Below are 17,580 nucleotides of genomic sequence, written 5' to 3' on the forward strand. Positions count from 1 at the left end.
CCTCATTATTTCACAGACCGGATGCGTCTGAGGTGTTCGTTTAGTGATTATTATTTTTTGTCTGAGGTGATCGTTTAGTGATTATTATTCTTAGTCTGAGGTGATCGTTTAGTGATTATTATTTTTTGTCTCATGCTTTTTTATCATTTTGTGTATTATTCACCTTCACTTGTTTTTTTTCTCTGCACATTTCTGTCAAATGCATGTGTCCCTGTTGTTGCCCTGTCCTGTCCTGTCCTTTGTGCATGTCTCTGGCATTAGCTCCACCCTTCCTGCATGCTTAAAGAGCACGATGGCCCACGGGCGAGGAGGCTGCACCGTGCCTCGCAGCATCCTAACACACCGTGTACTCAGGTTCACTGATGAGCTCTCTGTTCGGTAAGAACACACCATGCATGATCTCCTCCCTCCCTCCCTCGGCCCCCCCTCCATTATTTATTCCTCCCTTTTTCTCGGAGGACAACAAAAAGCATTTGAATTTGTGCTGTACTTGAATGGAACCACAAAGGATCCATTTTCGGTAGCCTTCGGTGACGTATCAGTCTGCAAACGCATCCTTGAATTGGGACACGGTTCTCGTGTGATGTCATGTGACGGCAGGGAGCCAATCAGCTGATGAAGCCGGCTATTGTCACAGACAAACAGACCTGACAAACACGTAGCTGTGAGCAGTTCAGAGCAAACATTAAACCCTTTGTTAGTTCAACCCTTCACACATACACACTTACAAGCAGTTCTCTCACCCACTTCAACCGGGTTTCCATGGCAACTCACCAACCTTCCATCTGAGTGATCTCAGTATTCGGTTGCAGGGAATGACTGACTATGATAAATGGAGATGGAAGCCATTAGATCTTACTGTCTGACGGTCATCCTTACTTTCTGTTTGTCTCCCTCCCTCCTCTGTCTTTCTTTCCTTTTGATAACTCTCTCTCTTTTCATTTTCCCACCTCTCACTCATCACCTTTTCCTGACACCTCTATGATCTGTCCTTGTACATCTTGTCTTCATCTTTCTCCTCTCTCTCGCTCTCTCTCTCTCTCTCTCTCTCTCTCTCTCTCTCTCTCTGTGTTGTGGCGATGCAGCGACCTCCAGCCGTCGTTGGACAGAGTGAGGAGCGCCAGCACCACCTGTCTGCGACCGGACACCAACTTCCCCTCCCCAGATCGAGAAAGGTATGTAAAAAAAAGAGGATTTTCAATGCAGATAATGAATTAAGTGATTTATTTATAAAATTGTGAAAATGAAAAGTAACAAGCTGCTGGAGCAGAATGAGAATTTTAATTTGCACAAGAAGAAGGAGTTGAAAAACAATTGGACTTCTTCATGCAACACGTCTCTTTCAAACATCAACGCATATTTCGTTTCACGTCACCATGAAAAACATCTACGAACTTGGAGCTCGAAGGCGCTATAAGGGCTACAGCTACATTTGCTACATTGCTAGCCTCTTTGCATATTAATTGCCAGCTCACATAATAAAAATTTGTTTGAAACATTTGGACTGATGCTTTTACAACAACCTGTCCTCGTGTTTCTACCTTGGGATGTTCCTCCTCCCTTCAAGGTGCTCCAAGTCTTTGCCCTGCGGGACTCCTGCGAGCCCCATGATCTTAGTAGAACATGTTGCCCCAGAGGAGGACAGGTATATCTGCCCTGCCCTGCCCCGCTGCCCTCGCCCCCTAAAGCTATACGCTGCTGCTTGTACCTTTTGGGGCCTCCTGTCGCCTCACCCTATAGATGATGGTGTTAACACATCTTTGCATTTTCCTGTGAATCTTTCTCTTGTGACAATGTGACTCTTTGGTTCCGCTGTGCCTGCGCTTTCTGCTGAGTTCTCGTCTGACCTTCCTGAGTTCTTCACTTTCTCTTCTTTTTTGCAGAATGTAAAATGTTCAACTGTAATGCTTTACACCCCACCAGGACCAAATCTGTTTTCTGCACCTGCTAAGTTGTGTCATTCTGTGGGTCATCGTTCTCCATGTTGTGCTTGTTTTTCCATCTTCTCTCCATCGCTGTGGTTGCTGGTTGCCAAAAACAGGCAGTGTGGCAATTCATCAAGTCCAAAATGTCAAAGGGGCGGCAAAAAAAGCCTGAATGAGGACAGGTGAGATCAGGAATGAATTTGTTCATGTGTGTGTGTCATTCATTCATTCATTCATTCTGGATGCTAGCTGATAGCCAACCTCATAACATGCAGCAGCATACCGGAGCGTGTTTCACTCTAAAACCTCGGCACAGAATATTAAGTTACAGTCACCAGTTTGTGTTTGGGGGTTCAGCTGGTGTGTTAACAAGACCAGACACCCCCCCCCCCCCCCATCACGATCATAGAAGGATACGGAAGCTCAATGCATCATGGGAAGTCCCCCAGTAGTCTAGGCCTGTAGCAGCATTGATAAGGACTAGCCTAAGCTGGCATTAATTATTAGTTTCATCCAAAAGGAATGCTATAAGCTACTCTTGAATGTCGAGAGGATGTGTGGAAGAGGAGCCTGATAACTGAAGAGATGTTCAAGAACACTATGAGTCAATCTTTCATTTCAATTTTTATATTTAGTTCAGATAGAAAATAATCTGACAACCAGCATCATTTCTATTTTGATGAATTCAGCCTTTGCGTGACGCCACTTTACAGTCCGTTCATTACGGACACTCTGCGCACGGAGCCCCAAAAGGAGCTGCACCTGTTTCACTATTTCATTTGACTTCTTTTCATTTGAAAGGTTTTGTGTTTTCATTTCTTCTTATTTGCCGATGGTAGTCGAATCCAGCCCACCTCTATCCTGAGGGGCAGTAGGGGGAGAGGGGCGCCGCTGAGGCCCTTTGGCCAGACATTCCTGGCTGGGTCTTGCCCAAACTCACCACAGCTAGACAGGTGCATGCTATCGCCAGCCCTACACCGCACCCCCCCTGTGTACCAATGTCTCCTGTGTCCCGCTGAGTGTGGTGATACTGTATGCACAAGTACCAAACGTCTTGTGTGAAGAATCTGAAATAGTAAAATGATCCTGTAAATATCGGATATTGCTCAGTTGTGGTTTGTGTAAATTTGCAGCACCATCACCATAAAATAATATACTAAAAACTAAAATAACATTCCCCCATAACAAAACAGAAATACTGTGCATATTGTCTCTAAACACAGTCAGTGGTACTTCATATACTGCACCCCTTCTCCAAACATGACCTTTGACCTTTGGCCGTGGCCTCTTTGACTCATTTAGTGCTGATTAAAGTTATAACTAGGAACCATAACCCTAAATTCCAATAATAATAATAATGGTATCACTGTCTAGGAGACATTAAGCTATGTTTTCATGTCCTTTTCTTTTTCCTTGTGTCCTCATGGTCCTGTCTATCAGAGCACACCGTCATGGCGGCCACTCTCCGGGGACGCAGTCATCGGGTCGCAGAGGCAGGCAGCTGCCTCAACTCCCTGCACAATGCAGCACCATAGAGCAAGGTACGGAATGACTCCTGGGAGGATGAGGATTTGATCTCACATGTGGGGTAATTTTCCCTGAGCAGTGACTGCCAGGAGGGGTTTGACCCTGACAGGCTCCACCAATCAGATGAGATTTAAGCAGCTCATTAGTGGCCTGACAAAAACATGATTAGCGTGGGTAATGAGGCCCTGAGCTCGAGGTAACGCCTGCCACTGTGTGCATGTGAGGGAAGTGTCTATAATAAACCAGGAGAGGGAATTTCTTCTGTCGAGTAGACGATTCTGAAATCCCCCTAACAGTCAGTTACAAGAATTTTAAAATAATTCCATGGCATCTTAATGAATGATCAATCATTCATGAAGTGAAATAATCAATTCAACATTCCTATCCTGTCCTGTAGCCCTGTAGCATTTTGTGTTTATTCTTCATCGTTGTAAGGATCACGCTCATCATGCGCCATCTAGTGTCAGAAAAGAGCTTCTGCATTGAAAGACGGTCCCTTTTACACGCTCCACTCAGAACACGCCAACGTTTCCGGTCTCTTACCCGTGCTTCTGTTTTCTCATCCGTCCGCTCTCTTTCTTTGTCTAGATTCTTCACATTTTGTGTGTTTCTTGTCACAGTCCTTGCCGCCGAGGAGCGAGCCCGACAGCTGCAGATGAAGGTGCATTCCTGTCGGCCGTCCGCTTCCCAAGGCCCTGAGATGGATGTCAAGACCAAACGAGAGGTCAGCATCCTTCTCTGGATCCATTCTGGGCCCTCCTCTGCTGGATAAACCCAACTCCTCTTCCTCTTCCTCTTCCTGTCTGTAGATGTACGCTGAACAGAGGCGCAGCAGCGACAACACGTCGGCCAGATCTTCGGACAGTGACATGAGCGATGTGTCTGCCCTCTCCCGTGCCAGTAGTGCCTCCCGCCTTAGTAGCACCAGCTACATGTCCATCCAGTCAGAACGACCCGGAGGACGGCTCAGGTCGGTCCCGATGGGCTCTTGATGCTCAGCCTCACTGCTTTTCAGACAAATATTAGATTGTATGTTAGACGCACGCTAATCTCTTCTATCTGTTCTATTTCTGCATGTCCGGCTGCATGTTTCGTCGACGCTGCATGCTACATCTACTGTCTCACAACACACACACGGGAACACGCGATGAACGGTGAAAATCCAATGACCTCAGGTCCAGATCTTTAGAGGAGGAGAAGAAGGACAGGAGGATCTCGTGGGGGGTGGAGGGTGAGGAGGACAGGAAGAGGGCGGCGGGGAAGAGGCGATTCTCTGACGAGTTGAAGCGCAGGAGACACACTGTAGCTGGAGACACCAAAGAGTCCAGGTAAAGATCGATGGATCCCGAAGGCTGACTTTAGCGCATCCAACTCCAGGACGTTTACGTTGGGTTTATTCTCATCGATAAAGGTTCAATTTGAATCTTTAAGACGACAGATGTTGTCTGGTTGAAGCGAGTTTATTTACAGTTTGACCCCAGTGTCTCAGTTTGTGTTTCTAATAAGACATTTGCAAAAACAAAATCCTATAAAAAGTCCAACTGATCTGAAGAAAGGTAAGAAACAAATTTTTTAATTCTTATTTTTTCTTACAGCCTTCCAAAGCCAACGACTGAGAATATTAAAAAAAGACGCCAAACAAAAACGTTTTAAACCCAAAGATTTATTTATGGGGGGAAAGATCTAGGTCAGCGTGCTGAAAGATAAAAACGATCCAATGCCAGCGGCCCTCAGGGGACCGGTGGAAATGTCGCCTTGCTTATCTACCGAGGTCTGGGAGCAGAGAGCAGGGGCTTCATTATCCATGGCCCCACCACTAATCACCATCTCTAATAACAATTTACAATGAGAATAACATAAAATATCAAAAAATATTCATCAAAATCTGTCATCTGAGATCATGAATGAATCAATTAAAGATCAATTCAAATCTACAGCCAGTTGAGATGACTTTAAAAGCATCCGCGAGACCAGAGATTGATGCTGTTGTAAATTCAGTGCAGACTTCAGGAACAGACTGGAAGTACTTGTAATTTAAGAATGTCTGCAGGAGGACAAGGCAGACCTCAGAGGTAGTCAGAGCCCAGTCAGGTCGCACCGACACGTCAAGTCCTACTACTGTCGTCTTTTATTCTCCACATTTGTCGAGGTTTCACGCTGTTTGGCAGTGTCAGATGATTCCTGGGTAATTTTGCGATTATTGCTTTTATTGTTTGTCTTCATTGACATAAGTATGTTGGGTGAAAAATGTGTATATATTAAAGGGAACATTTCAGCATAAAACTAGATGAAACTATAGACAGTATTTAACAGTTTCACGGAAATCATTATCATTTCTGACGGTATTGTTTGCATGTTTTTGTGGATTTACATCTTTGTAATCCTCTGTGCATGTCTAGATCCCTCCATGCATCCCTCCTGTGCTGTGACATCCAACCCCCCCCCCCCCCCCCCCCATCCTCCAGACCCGGACACTCACCCCTCATCTTTGACCTCTGCTGCCCGCCCTTCCCATACACCCCTGCAGGGGGCGTTGGAGCGGCCTCAAACTGCCCTCCCCATTCACAGTATTTCCCTGTCTCCTCTCCACCGGTGCTCTCTGGCGGAGAGGAGCCCACAGGGAGCAGAGGCCACTAGCGATGGAGCCAGCCTGGCTGGGCTCTCCTGTAGCACCTGGGCCTCCTCTGAGGGGACGGACCTCCGGCTCCTCCTCCAGACACCTGGGAGGCAGCGTAGAACCCTCCACATCATCTCCCCATGTGTAGCGGCTTATTTGAGAAGATCGAACTCCCGTTCATGATTAACAATTTAAAACTGCAGCATTTAATTTTGACTAGGTCTTCCTTTTGTAACCGTAACCATATTATGGAGATTTAAATCCCCCCCCGCATCTTTGGCTTCTTTTATCATCTGTTATTTCATTCTTGAGCTGTGTCATTAAACTCAGCCATAGTCATCATCCATTCTGTTATGTCCAACAAGCTGTTTCTGTGTTCTAAAACAGCTCAGGTACAGCGCAGATGGGTTACCATGGCAACAGCCCCTCTCCATCTCACCAGGTGGTCACACCTTCAGTCACTTTCTTCTCTCCAGTCGGCAGATTCGATCCGTCGGCCGCAGCATGCTGAAAAGTTCCAGTGTGAGTGGAGAGATCTACGCCCAGGAGCGCACCGATGGCAGCCAATCAGACACGGCGCTGGGCACGGTGGGCGGCGTCAGCAAGAAGAGACGCTCCAGCCTCAGCGCGCGGGTGGTCGCCATCGTCGGCAACCGCCGCAGCCGAAGCACTTCTCAGATCAGCGGCCCAGGTGAGCTGCGACAGAACGGGCAGCGTGAAAACATACGATGGAAATATTATTATTATTATTATTATTATTATTATTACATTTCATTTTGTTTCTACCTCAAAGAGTGCTGAATGGATTTTAATGAAAGTGATTAAAGGTGGATTTGTTTGATTTGATGGGTGAGCATAAAAGCCTGCAGCCGAGGGCGTCTGCATTTGAGTATTTTGGTGTGAATACCAGCAGGTAAATATTACTTTTATACCCCCCCCCCCAACAGAGGGACAGCCTGTCTGTATGTCCCCAAGTACAGTACAGTACAGGATGTGATCTATCTTCTCCTCTTCCTCAAAAGCTACGGGACGGAATTCAAAATATATTTCACATCTACTTTGAAGGAGCCCTCAAAATGTGCATCACGTAATTTGTTTCTTCACACAATAAGGGGAAATAAAGGCAATAAAAACAAAATATGAACGCCATCATCCTTACCTACGGCTGTGTTATTTTCTCATTTTATCCAGAAGGGAAGACGAAGAAGGAGAAGGGCGCGCCCATCCAAAGGAGCACGGAGACTGGCATGGCGGTGGAGCTGACGAGGAACATGAGCCGCCAGCCCAGCAGAGAGTCCAACAACGGCAGCATGAACAGCTACAACTCTGAGGGGAAGTCAGTAAACCATTCACTTCCTGTTCTGGTTGCTTTCCAATCACACGCTCCAGATCCTGTTCTGTCATGTTGTGTCCCTCCTATAGAAGAATGCCTTTTATTTTGTCTTCTTCTTGCTGCATGTTTCAACACACTGTAAAAAAAGAAAAAAAAGAAATCAATGTTCAGTTATAAACTGTCTTTAGCAAATAGCATCTCCTGAAAGCAGGTAAATCGGCCCTGCAGACTCAGTTCCTTCATGTGTGCATGTTTGATGTGTCAGTTTGATCTTCTCTGGAGTGAATCTGGGTGCCAGCAGTCAGTTCAGCGACTTCCTTGATGGCCTTGGACCAGCTCAGTTAGTGGGAAGGCAGACGCTGGCCACACCTGCCATAGGTAAGGTGCCAGTGGCAGATGTATATATAAAAAAAATATTTACTCTATATAAATCAGATTATAAGTGTATTTATTCCTTACATAAAGTAATGGACTATTGAAGTTATAATGTACCGGTAATAATTGCATTAAATTATTTGCACATACTCCCCTTATTGTAGCATTCATATTTATTAAAAATAAACAGATTAAGCTAAAAGTAATGATAAACATAAAAGAGTTTACTCCGTAGTCCTCCTGCCCCAGTTTTCCACCGGGGTTCAGCTTGTCTGTGTTTCCCAGGTGACATCCAGATCGGGATGATGGAGAAAAAGGGGCAGCTGGAGGTGGAAGTCATCAGAGCTCGGGGGCTCGTGCAAAAGCCCGGATCCAAATCGCTCCCTGGTAGGAACCCGGGCTGTTATCCTTAGGGTCAATTTGACCCTGTCCAATGTTTATCATTCAAATTAGGAAAAGTCATATCTCATGACTTTTCCTAATTTGATGGATACAATTGATTAAGTATAGTATTATAATATTTTTTGCAATAAGATGAACACATATTTCACCCATTGGTGTTCCTCTGGGGGGGGGGGGGGGGGGGTCCTACTTCCACACCTATGAATGTATCTCTAATGTTCTGCACTAGCTCGGTTCATTTATTTACTTTGTTTCCACCGTAGTGAAGATCAAACGGTTCAAAGGGCTCCATGATTCTCCTGCAACGTTGTTTCCTCTCATTGTTCCAAATCAAGGGGCAAATTGTTCAACAATTTTCTGTAAATCCTTTTCTGGAGGAAAATATCCAGAAAGATGAAACTCTGTGCTTTAGATAGATACTTCATTCATCCCAAGGGAAATTCTTTTCCCTCTTATAAACCTATAACCTGTCATTAGGTCTGATCTAGATTATATAATATATTGAGAGTTGCTGTTTGATTGTTCTCTTGTTGTGTTCAGCTCCTTATGTCAAGGTGTATCTGCTGAATAATGGAGCATATGTAGCCAAAAAGAAAACCAAGATTGCACGGAAAACACTCGACCCGCTGTACCAGCAAGCACTGCTGTTTGAGGAAAGCCCCCAGGGTAAAGTCTTACAGGTGAGCACCGAGCTGCTTTACTCACATACGATGTGTTTGAACCTTGCGGCTGTGTGATGTGAAGAACACGGTTTTCTTTCAGGTGATTGTATGGGGTGACTACGGTCGTATGGACCACAAAAGCTTCATGGGAGTTGCACAAATCCTACTGGAGGAACTGGACTTATCAAGCACAGTCATTGGTTGGTATAAGTTATTCCCACCCTCCTCCTTGGTGGACCCGACACTTGCTTCCCTGACGCGGCGGGCTTCCCAGACATCACTAGACAGTTCCTCCGGACCTCCCGGCGTTCGATCCTAATGGACCAAATGCTCTCCGCCACTTGATGAGCGACTAACTCGTGGAAGCGTCGCACTGTGGAGTGAAACCGAGACAGAATATGGTGAAGATCAGAAACGGTCACAGCCAGAAAGCTTTGGTTGAGATCTGACGATCATTTCTGTCAGGGTTTATTTCCTCTGCTGAAAGGAGCGTCACATTTCAGTGTTTCATATCCATTCAAAGACGTTTCCTCTGTGTTTGCTGAAGCCACAGGGCTGCAGACAAATAGCAACGGGTGTCGGAGAGTTCTGTGAGGCAGGGCTGCATTAGCGGAATCAGTAATAGCAAAGAAATGTACGTCACACATTGGAATGTAAATACTTGAGACAGAGGTAATCACCCTCCACACCTGCGGGTGGCGTAGTTCGCTCTGTAGTGGCCTCCTCCAGTACCCAATTGGACTGTCAGAACTCCCGCTGGCTAAGAGCTGCTTCGTGGGAACTCATTCTGGAAGCACAGGGCCTTCTTCTGGTGCCTAGAACGCGGAACACTGGTCCTTCTCACAACAACAACAACAACAACAACAAAAACAACAAAAGAGAATCCTGTTTTCAACATGTTTAGCATGGCGGCTCTGAAGCCGGACTGTTTGAGCGAATTTTGCTTTATCGTTTCTACCCGCACAAAATGTTTTGCATTCAACGCTCATGGTAATGTCGTCCGTCCGGTGTGTGCTTGGAGAGAAAACAAACCTTTGGGATGAAAAATATTAAATGTCTGCAAATTTTACGGGGGTGGGGCGGGGTTTATAACACAATTTAGTTTATTATTATTATTAGATTAGCTTGCAGCTTCGTTATCTTTATTCCACTACTTGGTCCATTCCAGTTGTCTTCGTACAGATGCGTATCCGGCCTTACAGGAGGTTGACCAATAAATAAAAAGTCACTTATAAATATCACAGGGCGGTAAAAAGTCTACAAACGTCATGTGTTCAAGTATGAAAGATCTTGTTTGTCCAAACCTTCGTTCACATACTTTTGAAATTCAAATACAAGCATAACAGCTGGATTTTATTCCACCTCCCCCCCACACACAATAAAAAGGATAACTTAAAAAAAAGGCTAAATCTTAAATATTATTGTTTTTCATCATTGATTGATTTCATTTCTTTAGTAAGAAAGATAAATTGACAGAAAAGAATCGCTCACCATTTCCCTAGTGCTTTTCTGTGAATGGGAATTCACTGTTCAGACTGATTTGTCGGCACCCCAACTTCAATGCTCACCCTCCGTTCTGCCAGCAGGCTCCTTCCACCAGGAAAGGGCGGAGCCAGCATGACTTTGGAACCTGTTCCGCACTGCATGCACATTTTTTTTGTGTGTAAAACTAACAGATACAGAAAGAAAGAAAAAACCTACCGAACTAAATACATGTGTTAGTTCCACATACTGTTGGGCCGCTTGTATGTTGCATGCAGTAGTACAGTTTGCTCGTACTTGAATATTAAAGCGATACAACCAAGAAACTAAAGCCATTCCCATCACACAGAGACATCTGACCTGCCGTCCGTTCCACGTTCTCTCAGAGTCCGGTGCTGAATGTCCGTCAGACTAAACCCCAAGATTACATTGATGTCCTCCCTCAACCCTCTGGGAGATGTACTGTACTGTATGGTAGTACCGAGCGGACCTCAAAGCGCTCCTTCCTCTCACGTCACATCATAGCACACCTCCGACTAAATATGTACAAATCAGATCTACTTATAAGGAAATATGAACTCTGTTTCACCGCGATGATTTCCGATGCTCTAACACGTGAGCGGTGAAGTTACATGAAGAGTAAATGCGGAGACACACACTGTAAATACTCGACAGCCATTCGCTGGGTTTGCATTGGGTTCAGCGGTTTTTGCAAAGGGGCCAAGTCATACTGTATAATGAGGAGCGATTGATATGTCAACAGGGACCACACAAGGGGTTCGTCTCAAAAGACGCACCGCTTCTCTAAAAGTCATCAAACGAGCACTCGTCTGTGCTCCGATCCCGATGCCTGAGCCCCGGCCACGTTCGCGTCAGAGGAGTCGACTTTACTTTTCATCGTCCGGTGAGGCTGGGTTTCTTTTCTTTGTCTTTTTCTTTTTTCTTTGTCAGTATTAACAAACAAAAAAAAAGAAAAGAAAATGCTGATTGTTTACAACTTCTCTGTTCCACTAAAGTGAAAAGAAATGTAGAAAAAAAATGTTCACCGCGACATTTTCTTGTTTGTATAACAGATGTGGCTCAAATGTATGTTTTATATTTTAAAAAAAGTTCATTTTTATGATTTACAAATAAAAAGATTGTGTGGAAGAAAAGAGATTTTATTGCAGCAGGTCTGATTTTTTTTTTTTTTTGTGGGGTTTAATTTTTCTGATTTTCTCAGCCTGTCAAAAGGTCGAGGAAGAAAAAAAAACATACGTCAAAGTCTTATGCCGTGTTTATGGGAAAGTTAATATTTGCCTTAGTCCTGTAAACGTTCTCGGTCGGTTCACAGACAGCAGAGCCGCCCCATGATAAACTAACAAGGAGCAACTCATTACAGGACATTACAGCTTCACTGGAAGACTGGACATCTCAAAAGCAAAGTCATTCGGGTCAACTACGTGCACAAGATAAATAGATATGCATCACAAGTTCCTCCTTTGACATGGTGATCAATTAGTCCTTGAAAGGAAGTGGAAAAGGTTTAAAAACTACAAATTGCACACAATGCTACCCTCGATCTAACATCCACCGACAATCATCTCGATTCAAATCTTCTCTTTCCAGATAGTGCAAAGCTCCAGGATGTTCTCTTCCCAAATCCATCCAAACGTTTCCCAAAATACCCGGCTCCTGGCCTGTGTACCTTTTGGCTCAAATGTAAAATCTTTTTCATGAGTTTCACCTGTTTGATCTCGACTCTCAGCTAAATGAGAGCTGACAGAGGGCAGCAGCAGGTCACGGAGCTTAAGCCCGGTACTGACCACGGACTCTTTCTGTGATGCACTTAAAGTCTTTAATTCAACAATCACTGCGGTGATTTTGCTCATCCGTAGGAGTCGGCATGAAGATCAGTCTCCTGCTGTCCCTCCTGAACGATGAAGCGGCCCTCCTCTTTGGTGTAGCAGCCAACAAGCCTTCACCGTGCCGGTGAAGGCTTGTGTTTCTGTGTTTCTGCAGGGGGACTGTGTTGAATGGAATCTGCAGCATGTGTCTTCATCATGGTGCTTTTAATGCCCAGTATTTCCATCAGCTCCACACGGCCTCTCTCTGGGACTCGGAGTCTGGGAGCTGGCTTCCTGTCCAGAGGGACTCACGTTTAACTGACGCTGCAGCTGTCATGGATCACACATTTGGTAGCTGTGCACGATCAGAAAGCATCGCTGAGAGCAGAGTCATTTGATTTGACGTGCGCTGATGGGCCTTTGAACCCATTCACTGTCAGACCTCTTTGCGACTGGAAGAGGGCTGCTTGAATCGTGTGCCATTTATTTGCCTGTGATCAGGGTCAGCGCTCCTCAAAAATGTTAGTCATCCTTACAAAGAATGAATCGTGTTACCGGCATTTGACCTTCCTTGCAGTCAACCTAACGTGAAATACTGTTTATGTGCAGCAGCGGAGGTGGAGTTCATTTAAGCAGAAGCCTCATGTATTTTTGTATATACATTTGTAAGACAGCTGTGCATTGCAACGGGACGACAGCGCACGTCTCGGCCTTGCTGCAGCGCGCCGCACCAAGCAGGAAGTTGCATTAATGCGGCCTCATGTTTGACCTCTGGTACCACACAAGTGCAACGGAGGGCTTGGGAGATTTATGTTCCACACCCCTCTTGCTAAATAAGCAGAGCCCCCCCCCCTGCCCCCCCAAAAAACAGAATCTGCAGTCCGACGGGCCTCCTCATCGCACCGCACAGCCTCCGTGTAGGAAGCATGGAGGGTGCACGTCGGCGGTCGAGACAAGCTTCCACGCTACTTCCAGGAAGTGCAGCTGATTTATCTGATCGGCTCAAAGGGTAAACTTCGGTGGTGTTATATTTCATCAGTGTTGAAGCTGGATTAAACAGAGAGAGTTCGATCTGAGAGCAAAAAAAGAGGGTTTGCAATCAGAACGGGACTGTGGGTCTCCAAATGTCTGGAGCTGCAGCCACCAGCAGTCGTTACGTTAAAGACAGGAGGAGCTGCTTCATCTGAACACTGAGGCCGACACACGCTCATCTGCAGACTGAATGTGAGAGTTCACCCGCTCAGACCTTCGCCCACTCGCTGTGGGGTAGGCTATTTCACATATTTAGAGCTGATTTTACTTGAAGCCACAGGAACTCAAGTAAGGAAGTGGCCCAGAACACACATACCAGCGTGGATGAAATGTGCACCATCAAGAGGATTCAGAGCAGTGCCAGCAGAACGCACAACGCCACAGTAATCTGGTAAATGTGTCTTTAATGCCACGTGGATGCAGTGACAGCAGCGCAACAGATGATCCAGCACGTTCTAGAGACGTATTGTGAATAGAATAGAAGAGAAAGCCTTTATTGTCATCTCATCGTGGCGACACAATGAGATTAGGGGACTGAAGTCACGTTGAGAAAACACACACGACTCAATTAAAAGCCACTCAGATCAAAGGCAATCCGGCGGAAGCATTTTGTGAGTGCGTTGAGCCGGCCGTCCACGTCGGTCCCTTTTGCAGCCGACCACGTGGAAAAGTCATCAGAATCACTCCTTTCGGGGGGGGGGGGGGGGGGTTGGGAGCAGCCACCTCCACGTCTCCTGCCGCATGAAACATTAAACCGTGAAGGCTGGACGTGATGGCAAAAACACAAATGTACGCGTTTTTGTTAAATCGAGGTCCTTCTTCTCAAGATGCGCGTCAGCTGTGGACGCGCAATTAGAATCAACAGGCTTTAACGCGCGCCCGGTGAGAGCTAAAAATACCTCCGCTCCGGCTCCGACGGACTCGAGGTGCGTCTAACCTGTTGGTCCGGCGGATTGGACAGCGCCGCTCGCAGTGGATGCTTTTACGCGCGGGTAGATTTTGGGTTGATGAAGAGGAAGGAGGGCGGTCAAAGCAGTTTGCCCCGCTCTCGGAAACGCTCTCCGTCCCAGCCTGTTAGACTGCGCGTGATCGCTGCGTGCGCTTTAGGCACAGGGACTCGCGTGCTCGAGAAGAGCTCGGCGCACTCGGTGCCCGCTTCGGTGATGCCATGCCCCGGAACCACAGCGGAGACGACGGCGGCGCCGGGCTCTGGATGAGGACGTCGCCGGCCCACTGTGACGAAATCTACGGCAAGAAGGATGTCGAGTCCGGACGAAGGATGATCAACAGCACGGGTGACTGTTTCATGTCAGCCTCCACCGCTGCAGGTGCTGCCGGCTCGGAAAGCCTGAGGGGGAAGCAGGGAGCCCGGCTCAGCCTGCTCGGGAAGCCGCTCGTCTACAGCGCGCAGAGCGCACGGAGAAACGTGCGTTACCGGCGGCTCCAGAACTACCTCTACAACGTGCTGGAGCGACCGAGAGCCTGGGCGTTCGTCTACCACGCGTTCGTGTGAGTTGATTTCCATAATTTGCTTGCAGGATTTACTGTGGAGAAGATCTGTTGTTGCGCACCTGTTGATTTGCCCACCCCGCGACGCAAAGCAACACCTGGAGCTTGAATCTGACATTTGATTCACGCATCGTTTTGTCACTTTTGTAAATGATGCTGCTATAAAACGAGAGCCGAAACGCTGAGCGTCACCGGCGCGCAGCTGGAATGCGCATCTTCACTTTCCTGGCTGTTTGAATGAACACCTTGAGGAGCAGGTGGAGGTTCGATCCAGCAGCCTGTCTGTGGAGGAGCCCAAGACTCTCCACGTTCTCCTGTGGATGCTCAGTCGAGCCCTAATAAACGTGTAATAATGCAGCGACAAGGCTAGCGGGGGGGGGGGGGTCACATTTAAGATCATTTATGTGACGTTCAGGAGTCAGGAACATCTGAAACCATTGATGCACACCTGAGGATTGAGGGGGGGGGGGGGGGGGGCTCGGCCTCTCCCCTGAATATTGCGGATCATTGATCGGTTCGTTGCAGCATCCACGTTCTGGTTTGGTGTGTTGATGCTGTCGTGGACTATTGATGTCATTTTGCATTGTCTGCAGTGTCGTCCAACAGCTCCAGGCGAATCTCCCTTTATGGGGGGGGGGGGGGGGGGCACGTTACTGGTCTCAGTGTCGCGCTTTGCTCCTTCCTGTGTTGCTTTTGGCCGCCCAACCAGCTGCATTTGATTTCCCGCCCGTAACTGCCGTTGTGGAATCGTGTCTGTTTCTGCAGCGAGAGGAAGGAAGTTGAGCCACATGCTCACCAGAGAGCACCAACCGTTGTTCGCGTGTCTGCTGCTATCTGTGCAGCTACACTTTTTTATCTCCAAGTTCTACTCCGCATTTTCAGCACAGGTTTGTTTGTTTGTTTCAGTATTTTTGTTTGCTTTTTCCCCCGATATCATCGCTGACTTCAACCTTGATTGGACGGAAACACACAAAAACCACCCCTTTGGTACATTTCCTGTGCCGTTAGATGAGTCAAGATGACAAACGAGAAACACGTAACGATGAAACCGTTGAGCGTCTGACGGAAGCTGTCGGTTACTTTTATTGTAAAGAGCTTCCTAAAGAGCAGCTGCTGTTGAAGACTCGGACTGCTGTGATTGGCCCAGGAGCCTGATGAATATTGTCTGAGCTAGATTAATGGCGTGTTTTACAGCACAAATGTTAATATAGGCTGTACGCTTCAACACTGTCGTCCTTTTGTGTGTCAAACGTTAACAAAAGTTCATCAGGCATGCGTTCTAGAGGTGAAAGCGCTTAAACTGCACGTCCCAAACTCTCCCATTGTGGGTGATGGTGTCACGGCGTGACCTGCACAGGGGTCAGCCAGCTAATTGGTGTGACTTTCATTTCCCTCTTTTACAGGAGCCATAGCAGGCAAATTTGATTTCTGTTTCATGAAAAGGCTGATTCACACAAACTCTCTCTCTCTCTCTCTCGTGCACGGTTGGCTGGCTGGGAAGTTGAACGCTTTTCTTTCATGCCTGCAGGCTGTGAGCTGAAACGGGAGCCACGGCGCCACCGGTGAAACCGTCGTGTGTTTTCGCCGGCGCTCCCCGGAGGCCCAGCCTCAGCACATGAAGCCAGGGACAGATTTCCATCTGGCGGCCACCTTCACCCCCTCCATGGGACACTCTTCTCTTCACCCCCTTTTTGGTTGAAATTGGCTTTTAAAATTTGCATTATGTAATTTTGATTTATTATTACTTTTCATGGTTGGTGTGTAAAGATATCAAGAACTATGTAGAACCTTTTGGTGCTGATCCAGATCACCATGTGGATGGTGTGAATCCAGTTAGGAGGGGAACGAGCTGCTTGGCGGAGGTCTGCGCTCTCTGAGTTCTTCCAGTTTTTAATTGTTTCGGGGGTGAAACGGCGGATGATCCAGTCGCACTTTGAGCATCCCCCCCAGGATTACATGTTCTGCATGTAAATGACCCGTCTTGTCCACGTCATGTAAGAAGCCTGCGTGTTGTAATCTAAGGTTTACAACTACGGTACTGTGACTATTGCATGCAAAATCTTTCCTTGAAGAGAAGCGGAAACCTTACGCACCATACAAACTACTGGAGCGCAAAATGTTCCTGCAATGTCTTGTTTGGACACTTGGGGGCAGAGATAACAGCTGGTGAACACACTACTGGCTTTAACGACTATAATACGGTCAAACAGAAGCTCATCTCCACTCCGGCACTATGGATCATTCAAATCGGAGTCCTGCTTCTGCCTCTTCAGCTCCTAAGGCCACACACTGTCGCTGTGTGTGTGTTTGATCATCTCCCGTAATACTTCACTTTGCAGCTTTCTCTGCAGCGACTGCACACACTCGTATTTTTAAATCCTTCCCCTACGTGCGACAGCAACAGGACTGAGCCGGCCTTTGTGCCGAGTTGTGCCCGGGGTGCCAGCCGACCCTCCTTCCTGCTTGCAGACGCACATACACAGTGCTGCCATTCATCTCACCTCAGGATTAACAAGCTCTTATCCTCGCGAGTATGTTCAGGGGCAGGAAACGGGGGGTGGGGGGGGGTTAGTGTTCCTCCACCTCTGGGTTCAGAGCTGGCCGTGGGTGATGGGCATGGAGCGGCGACGTGAACTCTGATCTTGTTCCGCATCTATCGGTTTATTGTGCTCGCAGCAAAGGATGTAGGCTCCTGTGGCGCTCAGGAGAAATGTCGATGGCTCATCACAATCCAGCGCTGTTAGCGTTAGTAAGAGCATCACAGTGTGTTGTCATTCTGTCACGGACAGACGGACGTCTTTGCTCCACCAGCTGTTTATTTCTCTGCGAGGTGTGAGATGTAGGATACGTCCTCGTTCCACCTGTCTCGCTTTAGGATTTGAGACGAGAC

At 47.1% G+C, this 17,580-nt stretch overlaps 2 protein-coding genes across 2 annotated transcripts in view; both read left to right on the plus strand.

The window, feature by feature from the left end:
• The window catches only part of LOC137906364 (regulating synaptic membrane exocytosis protein 1-like), a 32,451-nt gene extending 23,291 nt beyond the window's left edge, over nucleotides 1-9,160 (plus strand). The window contains exons 17-30 of the mRNA XM_068750618.1: nucleotides 1,086-1,175; nucleotides 1,568-1,645; nucleotides 2,042-2,107; nucleotides 2,765-2,878; nucleotides 3,366-3,466; nucleotides 4,073-4,176; nucleotides 4,262-4,422; nucleotides 4,628-4,780; nucleotides 6,546-6,760; nucleotides 7,261-7,405; nucleotides 7,668-7,780; nucleotides 8,063-8,164; nucleotides 8,720-8,859; nucleotides 8,942-9,160. Of these exons, the coding sequence (XP_068606719.1) occupies nucleotides 1,086-1,175; nucleotides 1,568-1,645; nucleotides 2,042-2,107; nucleotides 2,765-2,878; nucleotides 3,366-3,466; nucleotides 4,073-4,176; nucleotides 4,262-4,422; nucleotides 4,628-4,780; nucleotides 6,546-6,760; nucleotides 7,261-7,405; nucleotides 7,668-7,780; nucleotides 8,063-8,164; nucleotides 8,720-8,859; nucleotides 8,942-9,160 (1,801 nt within the window). The remainder of the gene's footprint in view (nucleotides 1-1,085; nucleotides 1,176-1,567; nucleotides 1,646-2,041; nucleotides 2,108-2,764; nucleotides 2,879-3,365; nucleotides 3,467-4,072; nucleotides 4,177-4,261; nucleotides 4,423-4,627; nucleotides 4,781-6,545; nucleotides 6,761-7,260; nucleotides 7,406-7,667; nucleotides 7,781-8,062; nucleotides 8,165-8,719; nucleotides 8,860-8,941) is intronic.
• Nucleotides 9,161-14,349: 5,189 nt separating this feature from the next.
• The window catches only part of kcnq5b (potassium voltage-gated channel, KQT-like subfamily, member 5b), a 35,751-nt gene continuing 32,520 nt past the window's right edge, over nucleotides 14,350-17,580 (plus strand). Inside the window, exon 1 of the mRNA XM_068750565.1 lies at nucleotides 14,350-14,690. Coding sequence (XP_068606666.1) covers nucleotides 14,350-14,690 — 341 coding nt within the window. The remainder of the gene's footprint in view (nucleotides 14,691-17,580) is intronic.

Source organism: Brachionichthys hirsutus, chromosome 17, assembly GCF_040956055.1.
Source record: "Brachionichthys hirsutus isolate HB-005 chromosome 17, CSIRO-AGI_Bhir_v1, whole genome shotgun sequence".
NCBI classification, from domain to species: Eukaryota; Metazoa; Chordata; class Actinopteri; order Lophiiformes; family Brachionichthyidae; genus Brachionichthys; species Brachionichthys hirsutus.